Raw genomic sequence first — 23,125 nt, 5'->3', positions numbered from 1 at the left:
TTAGGGTTGTTAAGTTATTTTAATCTAGACCATTGAGTGAGAATCAATCTCGACCATTGGTTTTTCAATAGGAGTAGTATAAAAGTGGGTTGGGGGCATTTGGAGAACAAGAGGTTTTGTAGAAGCATTTAAAGTGTTAGCAAATGAGTTTGCAGTAATAGCAAACAGTCCTGTAGTGTTAGTAAGGGCGCAATCATAGCATTGGGGATAATAGTGGAGAAATATCTACAGGAGAGATTAGGAGGTTGTCTGAGTTCTGCTAGTGAGAGGCAAGGAATTTTGTGTCTTTTGATTTTCTAAAGTTAATATATTTCCTCATCTCTAAAACTAGTTTTCCCTTGGGGGGTTTTCTAGGGACAATTTGTCTAAAAATATTGTGTTCTTTGTGTTGTGAATTTCTTTCTGTATTTTATTGGTGAAGTTGTAGTTGTGTTATTTTTCAATATTAGTTGGGAATTTATTTTTGATAGTTTAATAATCATTTAAGATAGGAGATTAATAATCAGTGATTGCAATAGGAATTTTCATACTTATGAGTTTATATCATTGATGTTGAAAACCAAAGGTGGGAAGTCCCCAAAGAAGTAGTGACCATATATGAAAGCCATCATACTGCTAATAATAATAATGGTCATACTTATTATCCCAAATTGTAGTTTTCATACACCCAAAGCCCATTAGGATTTTTAGCTACAAGGAGGTCCAATGGAGAAGTACTCTTCAATTGAAGTGCATCTAATATATTTGGAAGCATGGTGTTCAAAGACTAGTATTTGGAGATATCTAATGGCCTTCCCCAAACTTCTTCTCTATATGGATTAGGGGAGATCACTAGGCTTGGATTTATGCTTAACAAGAATGGAAGCCAATATACTCTCTCAAATCAGGACGTTCTGAGTTTGAATTTTTATCTGTATTTGTATGGGTTTCATCCATTTTATATGGATATAAGGGTAGGGGGTGTTTCTCATGGATTATTATTGCTTAATAGAAATGGGGTGGATATTGAGTATGGGAGCAACTACTTGAAATATAGAGTTATTGGGGGAGTTTTGGACTTTTATTTTTTCTCTAGCCCTTCTCCACTCTCTGTTGTTCAGTAGTACATAGGCCTAGTGAGTAGACCTACTCCAATGTCATACTGGTCTTTTGGTAAGGTGCTTTTCCTTTCATGATTTTTCATTCTTTCCATGGGTTTTATCTTGGATTCTTTTGATTGTAAATATAAATCAGCTAACATTAATATTTTTTCTACAATCCATATGAAATGTAAATTTTTTTTTGGATTCAATTGTGTATTTTTTGTATCCTCAATGTTTTGGATTACACTCCATGATCCTATCACTAGGATGAGAGAGTGTACGATTTAAATAGAAAAAATCAAACCAAGCCTCACTCGAGAAATAAAAAAGAGATGGTGAGAAGAGAGACTTTTTCTATCTCTTTTTGCTATTCAAATCATACACTCTTTCATACCGATGATGGTATCATAGAGTGTGATCTGAAATATTGATGTTAAAAAAGCATACAAAATCTAATCCCAAAGAAAATTTTCATTACAATATAAAGCAACATGAAAGAATCCCAACAGTTCATGATAGAAGTTCAGAACCAATATGCAGATTGCACAATATAAAAATAATTTTCATCACATCCTAGACCATGTAATACATGGAACAAAGGGTGTGAAAAAGAATGTCTTTAGTAATCATATTAATCACACACATGATTTTTGGTTCTTAGTTGTGATTTTAGAACTTGTCTACTAAGAAATTTTCCTAGTACACAATCGTAGTGACCTAGTAGTTAACCTAATTGTAGGAGGAATCATCAAAGTCCTGTGAATAGTTAAGTTCCAGTGCTATTAGCTCTACACACCTAGTAACAGGGCTTGCCCCATTGAATTAGGTTGGCTTTGCTCAAAAGGCAACAATTTAATATGTCAGATCCACATAGAAAATTACATAGATGAGAAGAGAAGTTGTTTTATCCTCAAGGAGAAAACAACAGATGTAATTAACTATTTCAATTGGGAAATTTCATCATTAATGAAAATTCCAACAAATTGGTTGGTCTCTCCTACTAAATGATTATTTGCCTCTCCAGAGACAAATCTTTTTCCATTAGGGGCCTAGTAGGGATCTTTTCAATTGTACCTAATCCCATTCCATTATGGTTTGAGCTGCCTTATTGAAATGGCTAGCATTATGCCATATAATAACTATGATGCAAAGTGACTAACCCTGCTAGTGTCTCTTTCCTTATAGTGAAAACTTTGGGGTTGTATTGGGAAAGAAGTAGTCTCCTGAGAGTTTTCCTTTGAAGGTTGTGAAAATTGTTTAGGGATTTCTTCTCTCTTGTTAGATTTTTCATGGGGAAGTTACATCACAATTCTAAATCTAATGTTGCTTAACATATTAGAATTTAGTATTATATCTCTAGGTTGTCATTTTTAATTAGGATGTGTGAGTTTTTTTTATCATGTTTGGATCAAATTTCATGATCTATCATGAAGATTGAGATATCTAAGTAATGGATTAAACTTCAAACCCAAATTGGATCCACTAAAACAAGGATGAACACCCCAAATGCCAAGTGTTCCTAATGCACCTAATGCCCCCAAAGGCCCAAAACATGAACTCAACCTTCCTCACTTGTTCCAAATTCTCAAGATGTCTTAACTGACACAAACCAACATTATTTGACAAGTTCGCAAACCTTATGAATTGATCTTATGACCAAACCCACTTTAAGCCATTGCTAGGACTAATTCTCAATTAGTCTCATATCATTATTTTTCCCATTTTTCACCGATTCACTCCAAATCACCATGCAAATGAATAACTGATATAGATACCATTTTGGGGTTATCTTAACAGGCCAAAACCTAAAGTGCCCTTGTTTTGGAGCACTTGTGCTGAAATGAGCAATCTAGCACAATTTTAGGCCTAATTAGACCACTTCTACAAAGCAACCTTGCCTCAACCTTTGAACCAAACCTCAAAATATTGCACAGAATATTTTTTTGATTCCAAATCAAGGATTTTTGGCATTTTTAAATCCAAACACAATTTCCAAGAGGTCTAACTTACAAACCCTCACTATTTAACCCCAAAACCTAGGGCTTCCCAAAAAACTTGCAAAACCTCACTTCTAGATTCAACCAAGACTTGTTTCACCTTTAGTTGGGAATGAAAAAGTATAATATGAAAAAACAACACCTTCTTGTTCAATTAGTTTTTCTTCTGCTATCCCCTTATTACCATTTACATGCTTCCTTTCAAACAATCAGTCAAATATATTTGGTGATTACCAATTAAAAATTCATCTCTGCATCAGTCATTGTTAGTAGGTCAAATAGTTCATCGAATTTGGACCATTCCCAAAGGTATAGGGAAAAACATAAAGGGGAATCATAAAAAATCCATTAAATTCTCAAACTGTCCCTTAGTTTCCCAACATTGTCTTAAGTCTATCAGCACAACAATATACAGGTTAAAGACTTTGAGGTTTCAAAATGATCCAAACATGTTAAAAACATCAATATGATTCCAATATAGGCCTTCTTAAATGCAACAAAGAGTAAATTTCAGACTATGATCATTAAAGGTGTAAGAAACTACCAAAATTTTGCAGAAATAGAATTGTCTTTATTGAATTATGATCAAAAAATTTACATACACCTCTTCCCCTTTGTGTTTATTCCTTCCTTGGAATAAATTCTTGGAAATCAAACAATTTTTGGACTTGGAAAACCCTTACAACATCCAAAGCTTGTCAAACTATCCTTACCCGCCAAGAACCAACTAACCACTGGCATTTGAAAATTCAAAATTTTAAAACTTTACTAATGAATTCTTAAGCCAGCAAATTTTATTATGGTCTTCCCTTGACTAGATCATTTTGGTCCTATTGTCCCTTTACGAACATTAGGACATTTGACTGTATAATTTGAGTTATTATATCTGTTGGCCTTACAATGTTGTGATTGAGTCCACCACCCTAACACAACTTTGTGCCTCTTCAATGTCTTCATAATTGATCTTGTTCCAATGGGTTTTCTTTCACGAATAAGGAATAAAAATATTTAGTTGGAATAATGGATCATACCTATAATCCAAAACATCAATAGAAAAACCTCACACAACCGAAAATATATGAATTATTTATAGGTATTTGCATTAAGTCATCCAAATAAAAGAAACTGCAACAACATGCTTTGGTCATTAATCTCTTCATTCATCCCTAAAATTTCTCAATTTGTTAATTGGGTATCCATTCTCTCCCCTTTCACACACACTTTCTATCTAGTGGACATTGTAGGCGCAAACATGATTACCCGAACATGGATAATCATTAATATATATTTACTTTATTAATTTTACCTTAATCAATTCCACTTCAAAAATAACATTTGCATGATTTTTGTGTTTATGCTTATAAGTGAAACATAATAAAAATTTAAATAGTGAGGTTTTGAAACATAAAATACATATTAAAGATAATCAAATTAGAGCTTCATTTCATAGCCATGCTTCATTTATCCAAAAATAATTCAATATAAAGATATTTAATATACATATAATTTGCATGTATGTCATGAATCCTTCCACCTTTAAGAATCCTATCCATGTGCATGCAAGGAGATGGAAGAGATTCCATTCTTGATCAGTAATGTTTATTTAATTTTCCAAATTTTAGTAATGTTTATTCTACCTAGTTATTCGTCTAAGTACTAGACCCCTAATATCTGAGAAGACTGAAGGATACAACTTTGACCTCCATCAGCTGCAACAAAAGTATATGCTCCAAAAATCTAAAAGAATCTCTTGTTATGTATTTTGCTAATCAATGCAATAGACTGTATTAAATATAGTACAGAATCAAAGAGACCAAAATAACTATTCACAATAATGTATAAGCTTAATGTTGTTCACTTAATGTGGGTTACATCCATGAAAAACAACCATCCACTTCTTTATAAAATAGTAGAGAATTTTTTGCTTCGGGGTTGCTACCCTATGCTCTAGTTGGGAAAACTACTGAATGTTGCCCCTAGACCTCTATTATGTGCTCCACTCTCAGGTCCTTGGGGGCATATGTTGATGTCAGTTTTGTACCACTACACAACATATAGGAATTGAATACTTGACACGGAATATCAAACACTCAACCCTCTCTTGACAAGTAAATACTCATGAAGAACATGAGAAAACCTCCAAGGTTCCTTACACCTATGGATACTAACTTAGTTATATTAATGTGATTTGTTGGTTAATCATGTAGGTGGGCTTGCATTATTCATTCAAGGATGTTGGACTTTTTCTATGATGATGATGAAATCTAGCTTTACAATGTATACTAGTGCCAAATGATGTTGATGGTGATGATGGAGGGTATGTCTGCCAATGATGCTTTGATTTTCTAACTTGTTCCAAGAATTGATTCCAACTACTACAATACTTGTTGCTTTACCTCTACTCCTGGGTTACAATCTCTTCTACTGCCTTGTTAACCTTTGGTATAGCTATCTGAACTTTTTGGCAACCCTCATCATAGCTCTTGATTACCTTTGCCACTATTTTTGCAATTTTTTTATGTTTCTCACTATCTTCCTTTTCCACTAACCCTTGAATATCTTCAATTATTTTGATAGTCACCACCTTTCCTCTTAGCATAAGCATTTGTCTTAACCATAGTGGTACAGTGCATCTTCCCAAATCTAGATTCAATTTGACTGGCAAAGCATCACCAATGGCCTCAGGCACTGGCTTACTTCTTTAATATCATTTGGCCTATTCTCTTCTTCACTAGTGACTGACATTCCATTCCCATCTTGGTCCTCTGAGAGAGGAGAGTACTCAGTACTATCACTGTAACCATTTGATTCTGAATTAGAGCTCACCTCTACCACGACCCCTTGTCCACTTGTATTAACCTCTTGGCTCCTAGCCCCAATTATGCTCTCCCTTGATGATGTTGCATTATATCTCTTTAGTGGAGGCTCCTAATGTTCTTTTCTTTTCTCAACCTCCAGATTTATCTTCTTGTTCTTAACTGCTCTTTATTGCTAGCTACTGCCCCCACCTTTTTGTCTAATTGACTCCGTTGGACCTTACTTCTCCAGTTTCATATTCTCATAAGTAAGGCATACCTTCCGACTTTGTAATTGCCTTAACTTCTCATTGTACCATGACTTAGTGTGTAGATCAACTGTCCTTGTAACTACTTCTAAGGAAGGATCCTGATGATCATCCCAATCCACTAGACCCAACTCTATTCCATCTATTGTATCTTCTCTTAGCACATTTTTATCATCTTCCAGTTGATCGGGAATATCAAGGCCTCTCCTTTTAATTTCCCTCAACATGCCCACTAACAACCTTGAGAAAGCTAGCTTCCTCACATGAAAGTCATCATGTGCATTGGCCCAAAAATCTTCTATAGTAGAAATATGTTTGAATGTGTTCTTGTGAGATGCCTAGATAAGATCATTAGGATCAAATCCTTGTCTTGCTCTATATCGTCCTAGATGATACCATTCTAACTCCTTCTCCACAACTGCAAAGGCGACATGATTAGGGAAAGTATCATTGCCTATTCCCAATGAGAAGGTAATCCCTATCTCACATTTAAGTTTCATCATTTTGTCATAATGCTCAAGTTGGCTAGCCAACTCCATCAAAACTATCCTATTGAGTGGGTACCTTATAAGTCTCTTGGGACATACTATACTTCCTGCTACTCTAATATATGTGAATTTGTGAAAATTGGATGAACCAACTCCCATACTTCTTAACTTTTGCTTCTGCTTCTGATGAGAGCCTCCTAGCAGGTGTCCCTTATAATATCCTTACCGTCTTCATGAAAAAGGAACCATAAAACATCTTATAATATTTGGTGTTGTGCAAATGAAGCTGTGGATAGCACTCATGCACCAAACATTGCCTCGACCCATTGCCAATCACTCCTAAGGCCTTAAGTCCAAGATTTTCATATAGTCTTGTAATCAGATAGAAAAGGTAGGATCCCATGTAGAATTGCTTTTGGTTTTGCACTATCCTTAGTTGCAACTCTAAATTTTCACTTATAATTCTAGTCCAATCAAATTTTCTCTTTCCATTTTCAATTTCATCAATAAAATAGTACATCCAATTCTCAAATTTCATACCTTGAGCCACACCCATGATTCGGCTAAGAAGCATAATAAGGTCACCATATTCTGATTTGAAATTTGACTTTGTGAGCTTTGACAACTTGGTAACTCCCTTCTTGCTCTTGAGTAACCAATTCTGTTTTAGGTGAATGAAGTAGGCCTCCTGATTATCTTGAAAGAACTTGATTTTTTGATCCATCATTACCACTATCATGCCTTTATGTTGGGGAATATTGAATACTTCTTCGACCACTTGTCTATTCATGTTAGCCAACACTCTCTTCCCTTCTTCAAAAATAATGGACTTGGTCACAATATCAAATCGGGATGCACACTCCAGTTCCAATTTTGGACAAGGCAAGGTAGGAGGGAAAGCCACCACATGTGCAGTTCCACTCTTGTAGATCTTCTTCACCATGGGGGATTGTCATTCCTTCAATCTATCCTTCAATTGTACCCTGTTTACCATGTCAATATTGGTATCACTTATTTGCCTCACTTTTGAGAAGAAGGTGGTCTTAGGCATCATGTCTTCATTGTCTTTTTGGTATTCGTTCCCTTTGGGTTCTTGCTTGCACTAACATGCACCATCCTAAACACTTATTTCTTCCCCTTCATTCTAAATGATATGGACTACACTTATCGATCTCCACCTTTCTTTTTATTGATGGAATCTAACTTATTCCCGCCTCTCCAAATCCTACCTCTACACTTGTTAATTTCCAAACTTCAATCCTAGAGGTGAGACTTCCACTTATTTCTACCTCTTTGTTACCTTAGGATGGACTACACTTATATCTCCCAACTTCAATCTTAGGATGGTCTAGCTTATTTTTGCCTCCCCAAGTGTCCTATCATGAAATCTACACTTACATCTCCTAGCTTCAGCCTATCAATGGAAATGATGAAGTGGTAGATGAAAAGTGCAAGAAGAAGATAAGGGGAACGAACCAAGCAAGAACAAGGAATAAAATTCGCCTTTAAAACCAATCTTCACCTCTAAAAATGAATGAGAATCTTACCTAAAATTTGCCTTCTACCAATAATTAGGCCCCTTCAAATTCAGATAAGATCTTAGAAATTTCAATCCTCAATGAATTGGTTGCAAAAAAATGCCCTTTTTAGAATTTTGACTTCCCAAACTCGCCCACAAATGCAAAAAAAATCAAACCTTAAATCGCCTTGCCTCCACCCCAAACAAAATCGCCATGGCTAGAGGAAGAATTCACTGCCAAAGAAGGAAACCTCACACCTCAAAAAATCACCCAACCTTGCAAAAATCAGATCGGCAACTCCAAAATCGCCTTAGGGAAAAAATTGCCCAATTTGAAGGAAGAAAATCGCTGCCAAAGAATGGAAAATCTAACCCCAAAAATATTTGCTAAGGAAGAATTCACCCACTTGGAGGAGAAATTCGCAACCAAGGAAGAGGACATGAAATGGATGAGGAAATAAGAGGGGGGAAGCCCTTTCTTATATCCTCCAGTTGATCTCCAGAGTGGGTTGACTTGTCTAGAGGGAAACAAAATTTAAGTTAAATCTCCGAAGATGACCCAATTTTAAATGAAATATGAAAACAACTAAGCCCTATAGCGAAATTGGCCTTTTTAATTGCTAGTTTGATCCAGAATTGCAAAATAGAAATAAAGTAAGCCTAAGAGAGTCAAAATTTTCATTTAACAACATTTTGGCAATTAAAATATCATTAAAATCGAATCTAGCAAGCCAAAATCAATTTTCAATTTCAAATTACCAATTTCCTTTAACATTTCTAAAATCCTCTAGGCAAAATTTCAACCAAATTAATGAGATTTTGTAATTTAATCCAATTTCGATTTTGCACTACAATTTCAATTTTCTTAACAAAATAAATCCTTTTCCTGGCAATCGAAATTCAAACTATAAATCTGATTGCACTATCAAAAATTCTTTTCACCGAAAAATTTCAAGATTTCCAAAACGACTAAATCCAAAATTCATTTTGAAAATGCTCAAGCTTATACAATTAAATCAAACATTCAAAATCCGTCTAAGTCCAAAATTTTTAAATTTGTCCTACCATATATCATTTTAACCATAAAAAAGAATGTTGTTAAATTTTGCTAGGCCTAAGGACAAGATTACATGTTCTAGAAAATCAAGTTTCACACTGGGTGAAAACAAACCGAATCCCCTCCTCACCCAAGGCGTCCTAAGTGTAAAATTGCCCATTCAAAAACCTCTAGAGAACTCCAAATCTTGCTAAGGCAAACAAAAAATCCCAAAATCCTCGAAAATTGCCAAGACTTGCCCAAAAAAGGGGGTCCCCAATAAATTTTGGGGCATTGGTGTGAAAACTTCACAACAAGATACTACCTTCCGACAGGTTACTACCTTCCAACCCTTGTAGGAGGGACTCTGCCCCTGCACCCCTCTGTTAATTGATTTGGAGGAAAATGCGACCTACAAAGTCATCAAATTTTAATCAACATAATATGATCAATTGCTACAAACCGACATCTCGTAAACTTCCACATAAGTTCATATTTTAGTTATGACAAAAAGGTTATGTTTGTGAAATATTTTTAGTATGAACGAAGAAGTTGCAACATCTTAAGTGGAATCTTTCTAATATGCATTTAAACATATGGATTCAATTGTACAGGATTTCACCATTGCAGATATGGATATGAAAACATTTCAGACCTTAGATCAGTTGTAGCTGAATATACAAAAGCAAAAATACCTATTGAAGTCATGTCGACAGACATTGATCATATGGATGGTTTCAAGGATTTCATCCTGGACCATGTGAATTTCCCTGAGAAATAAATGAGAGAATTTATTGGAGAAAATCATGCTAATGGGCAGAAGTATGTTCTCATTATTGATCCAGGTAATCAAAAATCTCATTTTTCAGCATTAATCAACCCATTGTTGTATTGAAATATGCAGTTCAACTCCTAAATATGTTCAGACCTTGAAGATGTGAAAAACGCTCATTATCATTTTCTTAGTGATTAATCTGCACAGGAATCAACATAAACGAAACATACAAAACATTTCAGAGAGGAATGTGATATGAGATTTGTGTGAAAAGAGCAGGTGCTCCTTACATTGCACAGCTATGGCCAGGTCTAGTCTATTTTCCAGAATTTCTTAACCCAAAGACCCTTTCTTTCTGGGAAAACGAGATCTCTGAATTTCACAATATGATTCCATTTGGTGGCCTTTGGCTTGATATGAATGAGGGTACAAACCAATGCAGTGGAATATGCTCCTTATCAAAGGATGGATTTCCCAAGAAAATACGGACAGATAGCTTCAGATTGCTGTTTAAGTTGCACTGATGCCAGTAGCACCATTTGGGATGATCCTCCTTACAAAATCAATTCTTCTGGAATTCACAGACCTTTGGGTAATCACACCATGCCAGCCAGCACAGTTCACTATAATAATATTTTGAGTACAATGTACATAATCTTTATGGGCTCACGGAGGCCATTGTGACTAAAAGGGCTCTGAAATCAGTACTAAATAAGAGACCATTTATATTGACTCGCTCTACCTATGTTGGATCTGGAAACCATGCTGCACATTGGACAGGAGATAATGCTGCAACATGGGATGACCTCTGGTACTCCGTACCTACAATTCTAAATTTTGGATTGTTTGGAGTTCCCATGGTTGGTGCTGATATATGTGGTTTTGCATTAGACACAACCGAGGAACTGTGCAGTAGATGGATTCAACTTGGTGCATTTTATCCTTTTGCAAGAGATCATTCGGCAAAGGAAACGATTCAGCAGGAGCTCTACTTATGGAAGTACGTGACAGAATCTGCTAGGAAGGCATTAGGTTTGAGATACCGTCTTCTTCCATACATATACACATTATCTTTTGAAGCCCATACCAAAGGATCTCCAATTGCAAGGCCTCTGTTTTTCACATTCCCTGATGATACTAACACACTGGGAATCAGCACACAGTATCTTTTAGGGAAAGGAGTTCTTGTGTCCCCTGTTTTGAAGGAAGGAGCAAGGAGTGCGAATGCTTATTTTCCAAAGGGTGCATGGTACAATCTGTTCAATGTTTTAGATTCAATAACAGTGGAGAGTGGTGCATATGTGAGACTTCAAGCTCCTTTAGATACTATCAATGTTCGTGTATATGAAGAGACCATATTGCCCATGCAAGAAATGGGTATGACGACAAGAGAAGCCAGAAAAAGCCCATTTAGTCTTGTAGTAGCTCTGGGCAGTGGGATGGAAGCAACTGGAGAGCTATCTTTGGATAATGGAGATGATATAGAGATGCAAATAGAAAGTGGCAAATCGAGTTATGTACAGTTCTATGCAAATATTGTAGGGGAAGAGCTATATTTGTAGAGTTCTACAAATGATAAATTAGACAAATGGACAACATGATCAAGTGGGGAGCGAGTTCTCAATAGCATGAACGATTTAATTAAATTACATGATCCAATTCATCGTTCTCATTTAAAGATACATTCATACAAATCATTCAACATGGTATAGTATGAGAAACTTCATAAAAGAACATTCTAACATTAAAGTAGTAGTTTAAAAACATTTAGAATTGGCCTTGGTCATGCAATAAATTTTCTTTGGACAGGATAATTCAATTTTTCAAATAACAAATGAGTGTGTAATATTGAATTGCTAAGATTTTCTATTTAGATGTTGAGTTTTGATCATTATCATGATTTTCTATCTAGCAAGTGTCACTAATGATGAATAAGGGAAAATATCATTTACAACATGTATATCTATTTATATTTGCTGAGCATGCATATTAGTGGGAGGTAATAGGAAATGTGTCATTACAAAAATTAATGATGTGGTGTAATTAATTACAATAATAAAGCACTGTTCCAAGCATACTTTAAATTTCATGTCTATATGATCTAACTTAAGATTTTTTGTTTTACTTGATTTTTGACAAAAACTGTCTTGTGTGAAAGAGAAGATTTTAGAAAATCTATCAAAACTTATGTAGAATTAAATATAAATCTAAGTCTCAAACTTAATCTTTGAAAAACAATTTATAATAGTACATAAAGTTTATTTGATAAATCAAATTAATAGTCAAATTTAAACATTAATTCCAACTGTCAATTAAACATTAAAAAAATCAAATTAAATATCAAATTGAAACCTTAAATTCCAAACATCAATTCAACCTAACCACATAAACTCAAAATAATATTAAAAACTAGTATAGATATCTTGAATAAATCTATCCTAAAGAAATGTCGATAGATATCCACTACAAAATAATTATAATTTAATTTATTACATCTAAAATTATTTATATTTCATTTATCTCCATTTATTTTATTTTTTTACTAATTTAAGCTTTTTATTTTAATTTCTTAAAAAATAGATGATTTATATCTACAAAATATTATTTTAAATAGATGGATATTTTATGTTCTATTTATTAAATTATTTATAAAAGTAGATTCTATTTATAATAAGATTTAAACTTTTGACATGTAGGTTGTCAAATTTAACCTAAAGAATAAAAGTTAAGATTAGCAGGCTCACACCATCCCACTCCCCATTCTACCATTGTAGAATGCCTTTCGGTATTAATAAATATTCCATTAAAACTAAGAAAATAAAATCTAATACTAAAGAATTAACTCTATTATAACAAGTATCTTCTGAAAACAATATTATCTGAAACAAAAGCTCGTTCTGTGTTTATTGCACCTTGTGCCTCACATGCCTTACTTTTCTTCAGCTATATAGTTTGAGCAAATTTAAGACATCAAATTTGAGAGCAACGCTGATCTTGCCTAGACTGAAAAGACAGGATGTAGACACCTCAAGAAAAACTTGGGAGATTCCCGCTTATTGATTGCACTCTTAAACAAGACTAGTATTCTCGAACTCTTTTGTAAGCCAATCTTGTATGTGGGAACAACAGATGGCGTGCTGCCTCATAATCTCTTCACCAGCACTCTAAAATCTATGCAATTATTCAGTGGAAATATCTTTTGCTACCACATGAATTACATGATTTCTACTCAATTATTTCTTCCATGTTATACCGAGCTCAAAGTTCTTGCCCATTGGAAGGGAAAGATTTGAAACCACGAGTTGAAAATAATGACCATCATAATCATCAGCACGTGCAGATTTTCCAACCAGAATAGTTTCCACCATTGTTTTTCTTTCCTCTAAACCACCACAATGGAAAGATAAAATCGGAATTGAGTCATCTGCAACATAAGCAGAAGAAGGTTTGAGTCCCAAAACTGTAACAGTCTGGAGAATCCATCCCTCTTTAAATGCAAACTCCCCCTTTTGAACTAATGACTTTAGTCTAACTTCTCCCCCTACAATATTTGCATAAAACTCTGCATAAGTTGATTTGCCACTTTCTATTTGCATCTCTATATCATCTCCATTATCCAAATATAGCTCTCCAGTTGCTTCCATTCCACTACCCAGAGCTACTACAAGACTAAATGGGCTTTTTCTGGCTTCTCTTGTTGTCATGCCCATTTCTTGCATGGGCAATATGGTCCCTTCATATACATGAACATTTATGGTGTCTAAAGGAGCTTGAAGTGTTACATATGCACCACTCTCCATTGTTACTGAATCTGAAACATTGAACAGATTGTACCATATACCCTTTGGAAAATAAGCACTCACACTCCTTGCCCCTTCCTTCAAAACAGGGGACACGAGAACTCCTTTTCCCAATAGATATTGTGTGCTGATCTCCAATGTGTTAGTATCGTTAGGGAATGCAAAGAATAGAGGCCTTGCAATTGGAGATCCTTTGGTATGGGCTTCAAAAGACAATGTGTATATGTATGGAAGAAGACGGTATCTCAAACCTAATGCCTTCCTTGCAGACTCTGTGACAGACTTCCATAAGTAGAGCTCCTGCCGAATCGTACCCTTGTCTGAATGATCTCGGGCAAAAGGATAAAATGCACCAAGTTGAATCCATCTACTGCAGAGTTCCTCGGTTGTGTCTCGTGCAAAACCACAGATATCAGCACCAACCATTGGAACTCCAAACAATCCAAAACTTAGCATTGTAGGTATAGAGTACCAGAGATCGTCCCATGTTGCAGCATTGTCTCCTGTCCAATGTGCAGCATGGTTTCCAGAGCCAACATAGGTAGAGCGAGTCAATATGAATGGCCTCTTATTTAATACTGATTTCAGAGCCTTGTTGGTCACAATGGCCTCCGTGAGCCCATAGAGATTATGAGCATTGTACTCCAATATATCATTATAGTGTACTGCACTGGCTGGCATGGTGTTATTACCCAAAGGTCTGTGAGTTCCAGAAGAATTGATATTGTAAGGGGGATCATCCCAAATGGTGCTATTGGCATTAGTGCAAATCAAACAGCATTCTGAAGCTATCTGTCCATATTTTCTTGGGCAATCACCATCCTTTGGTAAGGAGCATATTCCACTGCACTCATTTGTACACTCGTTCATATCAAGCCAAAGGCCATCAAATGGAATCATTTTGTGAAATTCAAAGATCTCATTTTCCCAGAAAGAAAGGGTCTTTGGGTTAAGAAAATCTGGAAAATAGACTGGACCTGGCCATAGTTGTGCAATGTAAGGAGCACCTGCTCTTTTCACAAAAATATCGTCTCGTATTCCTCTCTGAAATGTTTTGTATGTTTCATTTATGTTGATTCCTGCACAGATTAATCATTAAGCAAATAATAATGTGGTGTTTTTCACATCTTCAAGTTCTGAACATATTTAGGAGCTTAAAATAATGAGATTTTTTATTACCTGGATCAACTATGAGAACATACTTCTGCCCATTAGCATGAAGTTCTCCAATAAATTCTCTCATTTCTTTCTCAGGGAAATTCACAGGGTCCAGAGTGAAATCCTTGAAACCATCCATATGATCAATATCTGTCCACATAACTTCAAGAGGTATTTGTGCTTCTGCATATCCGGCTACAACTGATTTAAGGTCTGAAATGTTTTGATAACCATATCTGCACTGGTGAAATCCTGTACAATTGAATCCAAATGTTTAAATACATATTAGAAAGATTGCACATAAGATGTTGCAACTTCTTGGTTCATACTAAAAATATTTCAGAAACATAACCTTCTTATCATAACTAAAATCAATTAACAGAGTGCAGCGGCTCTAGAGGCAACAGTGCCAGTGGGGGACTGGGGCAGTGTCCCTAACTAGGGCATGAGCAGCAACCCCAAAGGAAAAATTGTCTATTATTTAATAAAGAAGTGGATGGCTATTTTTCATAGATATAACTCACATTTAATGAACCACATTGAATTTATGTCTTACTGTGAATTGTTATTTTGGCCTTTTAATTCTGTATTATATTTAATATTGTCTATTGCTTTAATTAACCTAAATCCTAACAAGAGATTGTTTCAGATATTTGGAGAATATACTTTTATTGCAGCTTATGGAGGTCAAAGTTGTATCCTTCAACCTTCTCAGATATCAAGGGTCTAATGCTTAGATGATTAATGGGGCAGAATAGATATTGTACAGATGTTTCTGGAATTGATTGTGTGCAAGTTTTTACATTAATGTTGCAGATCATATACTGTAATCTATAATCAGAATGCAAGAGAAATCAAGTAGAAAAATAATAATAAATCACGGAGTGTAATCTTAAATGTTAATATAAAAACTAGCACACAATCAAGTCCAAAAACATCTTTATTGATAGATTGTGGAAATTTGATAGAACAGACTACTGAAATTTGGAAATTAAGAAAACATTATTGATTACTGACATACATAGATTGATATGATCAAGAATGGAATCTCTTCCCATCTCCTTGCATGTATATGGGTAAAATTCTCAAAGGAAGAAGGATTCACGACACATGCAAATTATATGTATATTAAATGGTTTTATATTGAACAAATTTTGGATACAAAGAAGCATGGCTAGAAACAAAAAAATCTAATTTGATGGTCTTTAATATGTATTTTATGTTTCAAAATCTCGTTATTAAGATTATTAGAACCATAAGCATTCACTTTTAGTTATAATATATTTTATTTATAAGCATAAACACAAAATAATGGAAATACATATTGATTGAGGTAAAACAAAAGGGGGAGAATGAACACCTAATTGACAAATTGAGCGATTTTTAGGGATCAATGAAGGAATTAACAACCAAAGCATGCTGTTGCAGTTGCTTTTCTTTGGCTGACTTAATCCAACTACCTATTCAAAATCAACAAGAAGCTTAAGAATATTTATAATGAATCAAATATATAGAATGGATCTCATACATAAAGGTGGCCATGTGCAATCTGAATCACATGAGCTAATATACATGTCTGGATTTTGTTCTCAGTTTCATAGAGTTTAATAATATCAAAATTTTACAATTCAGTGTTGTAAGTATTTGCTTTTTTCTGAATTAGATTGTGTGTGATTTTTCTGTTGATATTTTAGATTACAGAATGTGATCTATCATCTAAATCTGTAATTAAATCTGTGTGTTTCTTGGCTAACTTACATCTTGATGATAGATCATAGAATGTGATCTAAAACTTGATAAAAAACACACACAATCGAATTTATAACCAGCTACTCACAGATATTATCCTAAATTTTAATGTGTTACACAGCCTTAAATTTAGGATTGATAGTAACTTCCCCAGGATAAATCTAACTGGACAAAAGGAACTGAAACAATTTTCGCAATCTTAAAGAAAAAGTTTCAGGAGACTTATTCCAATATAGCCCCAAAGTTTTCATTGCAAGGAAAGATTCACTACTAGGGTTAGCCACTTTGCATTCTACTTATTAGATGGGATAATGCTAGTTTTTCTAACAAGGTAGCCCAAACCATAGTGGAATAGGATTAGGCACAATATAAAAGATCCCTGCTAGGTCCTTAGTGGCAAAAGATCTGCCTTTGGAGAGGCAATTTGTGATATAAAATCTAATAGAATGTGACCCAAAATATAATAGAAAAAATTAACACAATTGAATTAAAAACAGCAACTTAGAGATATAATCCTAAATTCTAATATATTTTTGATTAAGAAAACAGGTTTTGAAGGGGTCCTGAAACCCTATATAAAGCAGGTTAAAACAAAGGGACCCACATTGAAAGACACACAATGAGCTCTACATAGTGAAACAGAACTAAGACAAAACAAGACTAAGACGAAGCAGGGAGAGCCAAGCTACTCACAACCCCAACAGACACAACCTGGTGGTCAAGAAAAGAAAGGAAATCAAACATCAGACCGCTCTAGGAAGAAAGCCAAGCAAATAAAATTAAGAATTATCCTTAGATCCATACAAATGGGATCTAAGAGTCACGCCAAAAGAGGGGGAGGGCTTCTTTGGGTGTTTACCTTTTACAGTGATCAATCCATCTTCCACCTTGGCCACCACAGCATGCCAAGCCACCGAATCCAGAGACCTATTAGAATTAGAAAGGATAGATTCCCCCAAGGAAGTAAAGCCAATGCCATCAGAGACAATAGTCACCCTAGGAGGGGCAGAGCTTGCAGCAACTGTGAAAATTTCTGCAGTAACAGAGGCAAAAGGAGCCATAGGAGCAGGAAGAGCCCCAACCATGACTAGGGTAACATGCTTAGTGAAAGGAGAACCAGCACCCTCAGAGGGTACAACAATTCCCACAGTAGCAGGAGCAATGAGCACCATAGGAGAAGGAGGAGATGAAGAGACAACAGTGACAAGAGAATTAGTTGCGTTGTTTAAAGCATGAGCAGCAGTCACCCCATTATTTGAGGGATCAGTAACAACAACCAAAGAGGAATTATTCTTTGTGGATTCAGAAGGAGCCACACCATCATGGGCTAACACTTGAGTGTTCCCATTCAACTGAGGAGGGTCCTTAAGAACCGTGTAATGAGTATTTGAAACACCCTTCCACCACAAGGAAGACTGTTGGTTTAGCTTTCACTATCCCACAGTTAGCTGCAGCATGCCCAACCTTGAAACACTTCATGCATCTAAAAGGGAAGCCCTCATAGTCGAGAGGCTGAATCCAAGAGCCCTTAGGAGACCTCAACATAATCTCTGCAGGTAAGCCTTTAGAGGCATCAATATCAACAAGAATTCGAGAAAAGGTAGAGTGAAGAATATCAGAGGAGTCCTCATCAACCATCAGAAAGTCACCAAGGGCATCACCAACTTCTTCTAGGACCGAATCCACCTAGAGATGAAGCGGGAGATAGGAGAGCTAAACCCATATGGGCACCTTACAAAAAGTTTCTGAAGAAGGGTTGAAATCTGCATGCCAAGGCTTCATCATCAAGGAGAGGTGATTCTCCCAAGTAAAAAAATGCTTGCAAAGAACAATCTATCTATCCGAAGCCTTCTCAAACTTGGCAACAAAAAAGCTATTAGTTAGAGGGAAAATGTGTACCAAATCTGAAATAAGAGGCTTCCAGTGAGAGGAAATCTACTGGTGGAGTTAAGGAAGTGAGGGCCAAAAGCCCCTAAATCTGCAGATGATAGCCTGCGCCAACAAGTCAAAAGCCATAGTGTTGATCTCCTCCACTGTATCCTCCTCCAGATCAACAACAATGGTGCGGAAAATAGGATAAGGAGCAGCAGCAGACCTTCCATTACAAGTTGCAGCCATCTCAGGATAAGAAGAATCTTTTGGCGGACCACAGGCAGCAACATTGCCTTTTGCAATAGAAGCCACAACCGAAGCAGCAACATCACCATTCTTCAAAGCCCCCTTCGAAAGGAACCCTCGGCACAGCAGCCACACTAGATGATAAGTGTTTCTGGACAATAAAGGGAAAACCATCGCCAGCCACAGCCGCAGGGCAAGCAATGGAACCCTTCACCACACCCGATAATGTCGAATCAGCAGCAACAGAAGAAGTAGCGACTGAACGCCCAGACCCAACAGAGCCAGAAGCATTGAAAAGTGCAGCCGCAAGAGGAATGGAGGGCTGATCTCCCTAGCCAGCAGCGCAAGCGCCCAAGGAAGACAGCATGCAGGAAGGAGTGTCAGCGCTGAGCGGAAGACATGGTCAAATTGATTTTTAATTAAGCATCTCCTAAATTCTAATATGTTAAGCAACCCTAAATTTGGGATTGCGTTGTAACTTTCCCTGGAAAAATCTAACGGGAAAGAATAAACTCTAAAAAAATTCACAATCCTAAAGCAAAATTTTCAGGAATCTACTTCTTTCCCACTATAACCCTAAAGTTTTCACTGTAAGGAAAGATTCACTACTAGTAGGAGAAACCAATCAATTTGTTGGAATTTTTCATTAATGATGAAATCCCCAAATGAAACGGGCAATTGCATCTATGATTTTTTCTCGTTGAGGGAAAAAAGGTTTCTTTTCTGAACTGCATAATTGTATATCCAGATCTGACATATTGAATTACTGTCTTTTGAGCCGAGCCACCTAATTCAGCAAGGTAATCCCTCTTACCAGGTGTGGAGAGCTAATATCACTGGAACTTGACTGTTTGCATGGCTTGGATGATACCTCCTGCAATTAGGTTCAATACTAGGGTCACTAGGATTGTGTTCTTGGAAAATCTCTTAGCAGCCAAGCTTTAAAATTGGGTATCTATATAACTGAAAGTTAGCGTTTGATCCATGAGCCTTACTAGATCAAAATCACAACTGAGAACCAAAACTCATGTACGAACTATTCTCATGATTAATATGATTTCTAATGTCATTGTTTCTTACACTTTTTGTTCTGTATATTGCATGGTCTAGGATGTGATGAACATTATTTTTATACTGCACACTCTGAATTCTGTCCAATGACAAAAGTTCAAACTATTTTGATTCTTTCATGTTGATTTAGATTTGCACTCCCCTATGAAGATAAGCAAAATCATGAAAGAAAAAACCAACTTACCGAAAGACCAGTATGGCATTGGAGCAGGTCTACCCACTAGGCCTGTGTATTGCTGAACAACAGAGAGCGGAGAAGGGCCAGCGAAGAAATAGAAATCCAAAACTCCCCCAATAACTCGATAGGTCAAGTAGTTGCCACCGTACTCAATATCCATCCCATTGCTATTAAGCAACAACACTCCATGAGCAACACCCCCTGCTCTCACATCCATATAAAATGGATGAGACCCGTACAGATCGCGATACAAATTAAAACTCGGAACGTCCTGATTCCAGAGAGTATATTGGCTTCCATTCTTGTTAAGCATAAATCCAGGCCTGGTGCTCTCCCCCAATCCATACAGTGAAGCATTTGAGGGAATATCAGTAGATATTTCCAAATACTGGTCTTCAAACACCATTTGACTTTGTGCACTGGAATTGAACAGGACTTCTCCATTGCTTCTCCTTGTAACTGCAAACCCAAATGGGTTTTCGTTGTATGAAAACTGCAATGCTGGATCATCAGAATTACTGCTATAATCATTAGCAGTATGATGGCTTTCATATCTGGCCACTACTTCTTTGGGGACTTCCCACCTCTGTTTTTCCGCATCAGTGATATAAACTCTTAAGCATTCATTGGACTCATACCTGGAAAAAATTCAGTCGTTCATTAGCGATCACTTTCAGACGAGGCGGGGACTTATGTGAGGAAAAAAAAAATATCTGTTTAATAATTAAGGATCGGTTACAGCCACCTGACTTGCAGTTTGAGGTGTTGTATATCTGGGCCATAAAGAGAATTATTGGAGATGAGCTGCAGTTGGGCTGTTAAGGATTTGCCGTCTGGTGTTTCTGTGATTGAAGTCAGTATATAGCCTGATCCAAAAGCCTGACAAGTGTAAGGTAGGAATAAAACTGAGAAGAGCGAGGAAAACAGAATTTGGGAATATCCCAACATTCTTGTTACTCTGTTAGTGATGAGGATTTCAAGGCGTTATGAAATTGTGCAGGGCAGTGATGAAAAGCTTCCTCCAACGCTAGGAAAAGAGGTCAGGAGACAGAGCATTTAATGAGGGATGTCATCATTACCATTCTCCACGTCAAGGTACGTGGATATATCATCAGCAGGTGCTATGCATTATAACTACAATATTATTAGGTGGACCACGTTTCTTATGTGAGATAAGATAAGATAAATTTACTAATATCCAACAAAAGACCACAACGTGGGTCTATGAGACTGGAAGCTTACAACAAAGAAAAAGCAGACAAACGGTGTCCAAAAAAGAACAAGCACAACAAAAGAAGAAGAAAGTAGGAAACAATACGGAAAAGATTAGGTATCCGTTTTCACAAGAAAAAAGTCCAACAGTGATTGATCTGTGCGGCTACTTGAAGCCCTGTGATGAAGCTGAGTGCCACAAGAGGAGTGTCACTAGTAAAAAGGTCCCCTACGGGGTCTCACCGAGAGGAACATTCTATTTTTAACATCAACGTTTGAGAATTAAAATAAAAAGATGGAAGCTGATACAATTCATCTCTACGATTGACATTTTGATTGCAATTCCGGATACCCATTCTTTTTTAGCAAATAAATAAGGCATTTGATGGCTTAAGAAGAAAACAATTTTTGAAAAACATAGGTGAGAAAACAAAGGGGTTAGGCATCTGTCAGGTTATGATGGATGGCAATAGTTTCAGAGAAGAGTAGGAGGTCCTCTGGATTAACTGCACCAGTTCAATCTTAAATGTAACCACAAATTCTTTCTTTAATTGAAAGCCAACTCTTATAAGTGCAACTAGAAACAGAGAGGTGAAAAGTATCTAAAGAGTATGAGATGAAATAGTTCATATTTTTTTTCCAATATTACAAATTAGAATCAGAAAAACACTTTATTTTAGATTTTTTTTAAAAATAAAGTATGCAAACTTAATTAACAAATCATTTCTTTGACACAGTTTATTCAGTGTGGAGACATTTGAAAAAGTGGGAATTCATAAGAAATTGAAATACAGAAAGACTATTTTTAGTTATTTAAAGAAGATTTGATCTCATCATCTCACTTATTAACATATACTCTGCCATTGAATTTGTCTATTTTGAAAAAACAACATATAACGTCCAAGATGTATAACCACTCTTCTGAGTCGTTTAGCCATTAAAAAAGACTCCAGTAATTCATTGTTGAAAGTAACAGAATTGGAATTTCGGTGTTGTTTTTGCAGCTTTGTTGCGAAATTGGCATATGTTTTTTGCAACGACTATCTAATTGGAGAAGTATTTATTCATATGTTTTTTGACTCAAAAATCACACAGTTAAATCCTGATATTCACATCACAAGTATTTATCCATTTGAATAATTATGCATTCACAAGACACTGTCTTCTCTGTATATTACGTTTCTGCCACTTCTATATATATTTTTAATGATTATTCACTTGCAGCGTACAATCTGCAGATTGAAGAGATTATTTATGACTCGACAGTAGGTTCTTGTCACACAGTTCAACATATTTGAGTTTCCCCAAATTAAAGCTTGGATTGTTGTGGGTCACCGTTATTAAGTACGCGCAGAAAGCTTTTATGACATCGACAATTTCTTCAACTGAGTTCCCCTATTCAAGTACGTTTGCAGAGGGAAAATGAATTAATGTAAGGAAGAAAATGTGAAGGCAATGTCAATTATGTGTCCAAGTTGAAGAGGAGACCTTCAATCCCACAACAGTAAAGTATGTTTCTAGCTAATGTGTCTATTTTTCTTGCTCCTTCCCTCCTCTCTTCCTAAGATGTTATCTTTTTAATGAAAATTTAGTTAAGGATTAGAATTCTTATTAATACATTTAATATAGTTCACTTAGTTCAGTTAATTCTTATTTGATGAGCTGTATTTAATATTTAATTTAATTCATTTTGAGAAATAAATTGAATTGTAAAAATAATATATAATGACAAAAAGATCACATTTTTACGAGAGCATTTTTTAAATGATGAATTCTTTTAAAATTGAAATCACAATTTAAAAATTATAATCTATTATATTTTCAATTCAATTTAATTTTTTACAAACTCATTCATAAATGACTTTTCATGATATAAGC

At 35.7% G+C, this 23,125-nt stretch overlaps 1 protein-coding gene and 1 pseudogene across 2 annotated transcripts; one reads left to right on the top strand and one right to left on the bottom strand.

Annotated features, from left to right (window-relative positions):
- Nucleotides 1–752: 752 nt before the first annotated feature.
- On the top strand, nt 753–11,523 carry LOC149528585 (putative alpha-glucosidase Os06g0675700; annotated as a pseudogene).
- Nucleotides 11,524–12,786: 1,263 nt separating this feature from the next.
- LOC149528584 (alpha-xylosidase 1-like) lies at nt 12,787–21,144 on the bottom strand. Of its 2 annotated transcripts, XM_089808627.1 has the most exons (5): nt 20,943–21,144; nt 20,781–20,804; nt 20,042–20,673; nt 14,941–15,171; nt 12,787–14,840 (listed from the first exon to the last, which is right to left on the bottom strand). In XM_089808627.1, the coding sequence occupies exons 1-5, from the start codon at nt 20,981–20,983 to the stop codon at nt 13,195–13,197; spliced, it is 2,574 nt and encodes an 857-aa protein (XP_089664753.1). In that variant the 5' UTR covers nt 20,984–21,144; the 3' UTR covers nt 12,787–13,194. The 2 variants fall into 2 exon arrangements, with proteins under 2 accessions (XP_089664753.1, XP_089664752.1); XM_089808626.1 differs by having other exon boundaries at nt 20,781–21,144.
- Between the last annotated feature and the right edge of the window lie 1,981 nt (nt 21,145–23,125).

This window comes from Cupressus sempervirens, chromosome 11 (genome assembly GCF_028749045.1).
Source record: "Cupressus sempervirens isolate cs-2001-9-10 chromosome 11, ASM2874904v1, whole genome shotgun sequence".
Classification (NCBI taxonomy): domain Eukaryota; kingdom Viridiplantae; phylum Streptophyta; class Pinopsida; order Cupressales; family Cupressaceae; genus Cupressus; species Cupressus sempervirens.
Note: the sequence above shows the minus strand (reverse complement) of the source record. Positions and strands in the feature narration are given on the sequence as shown.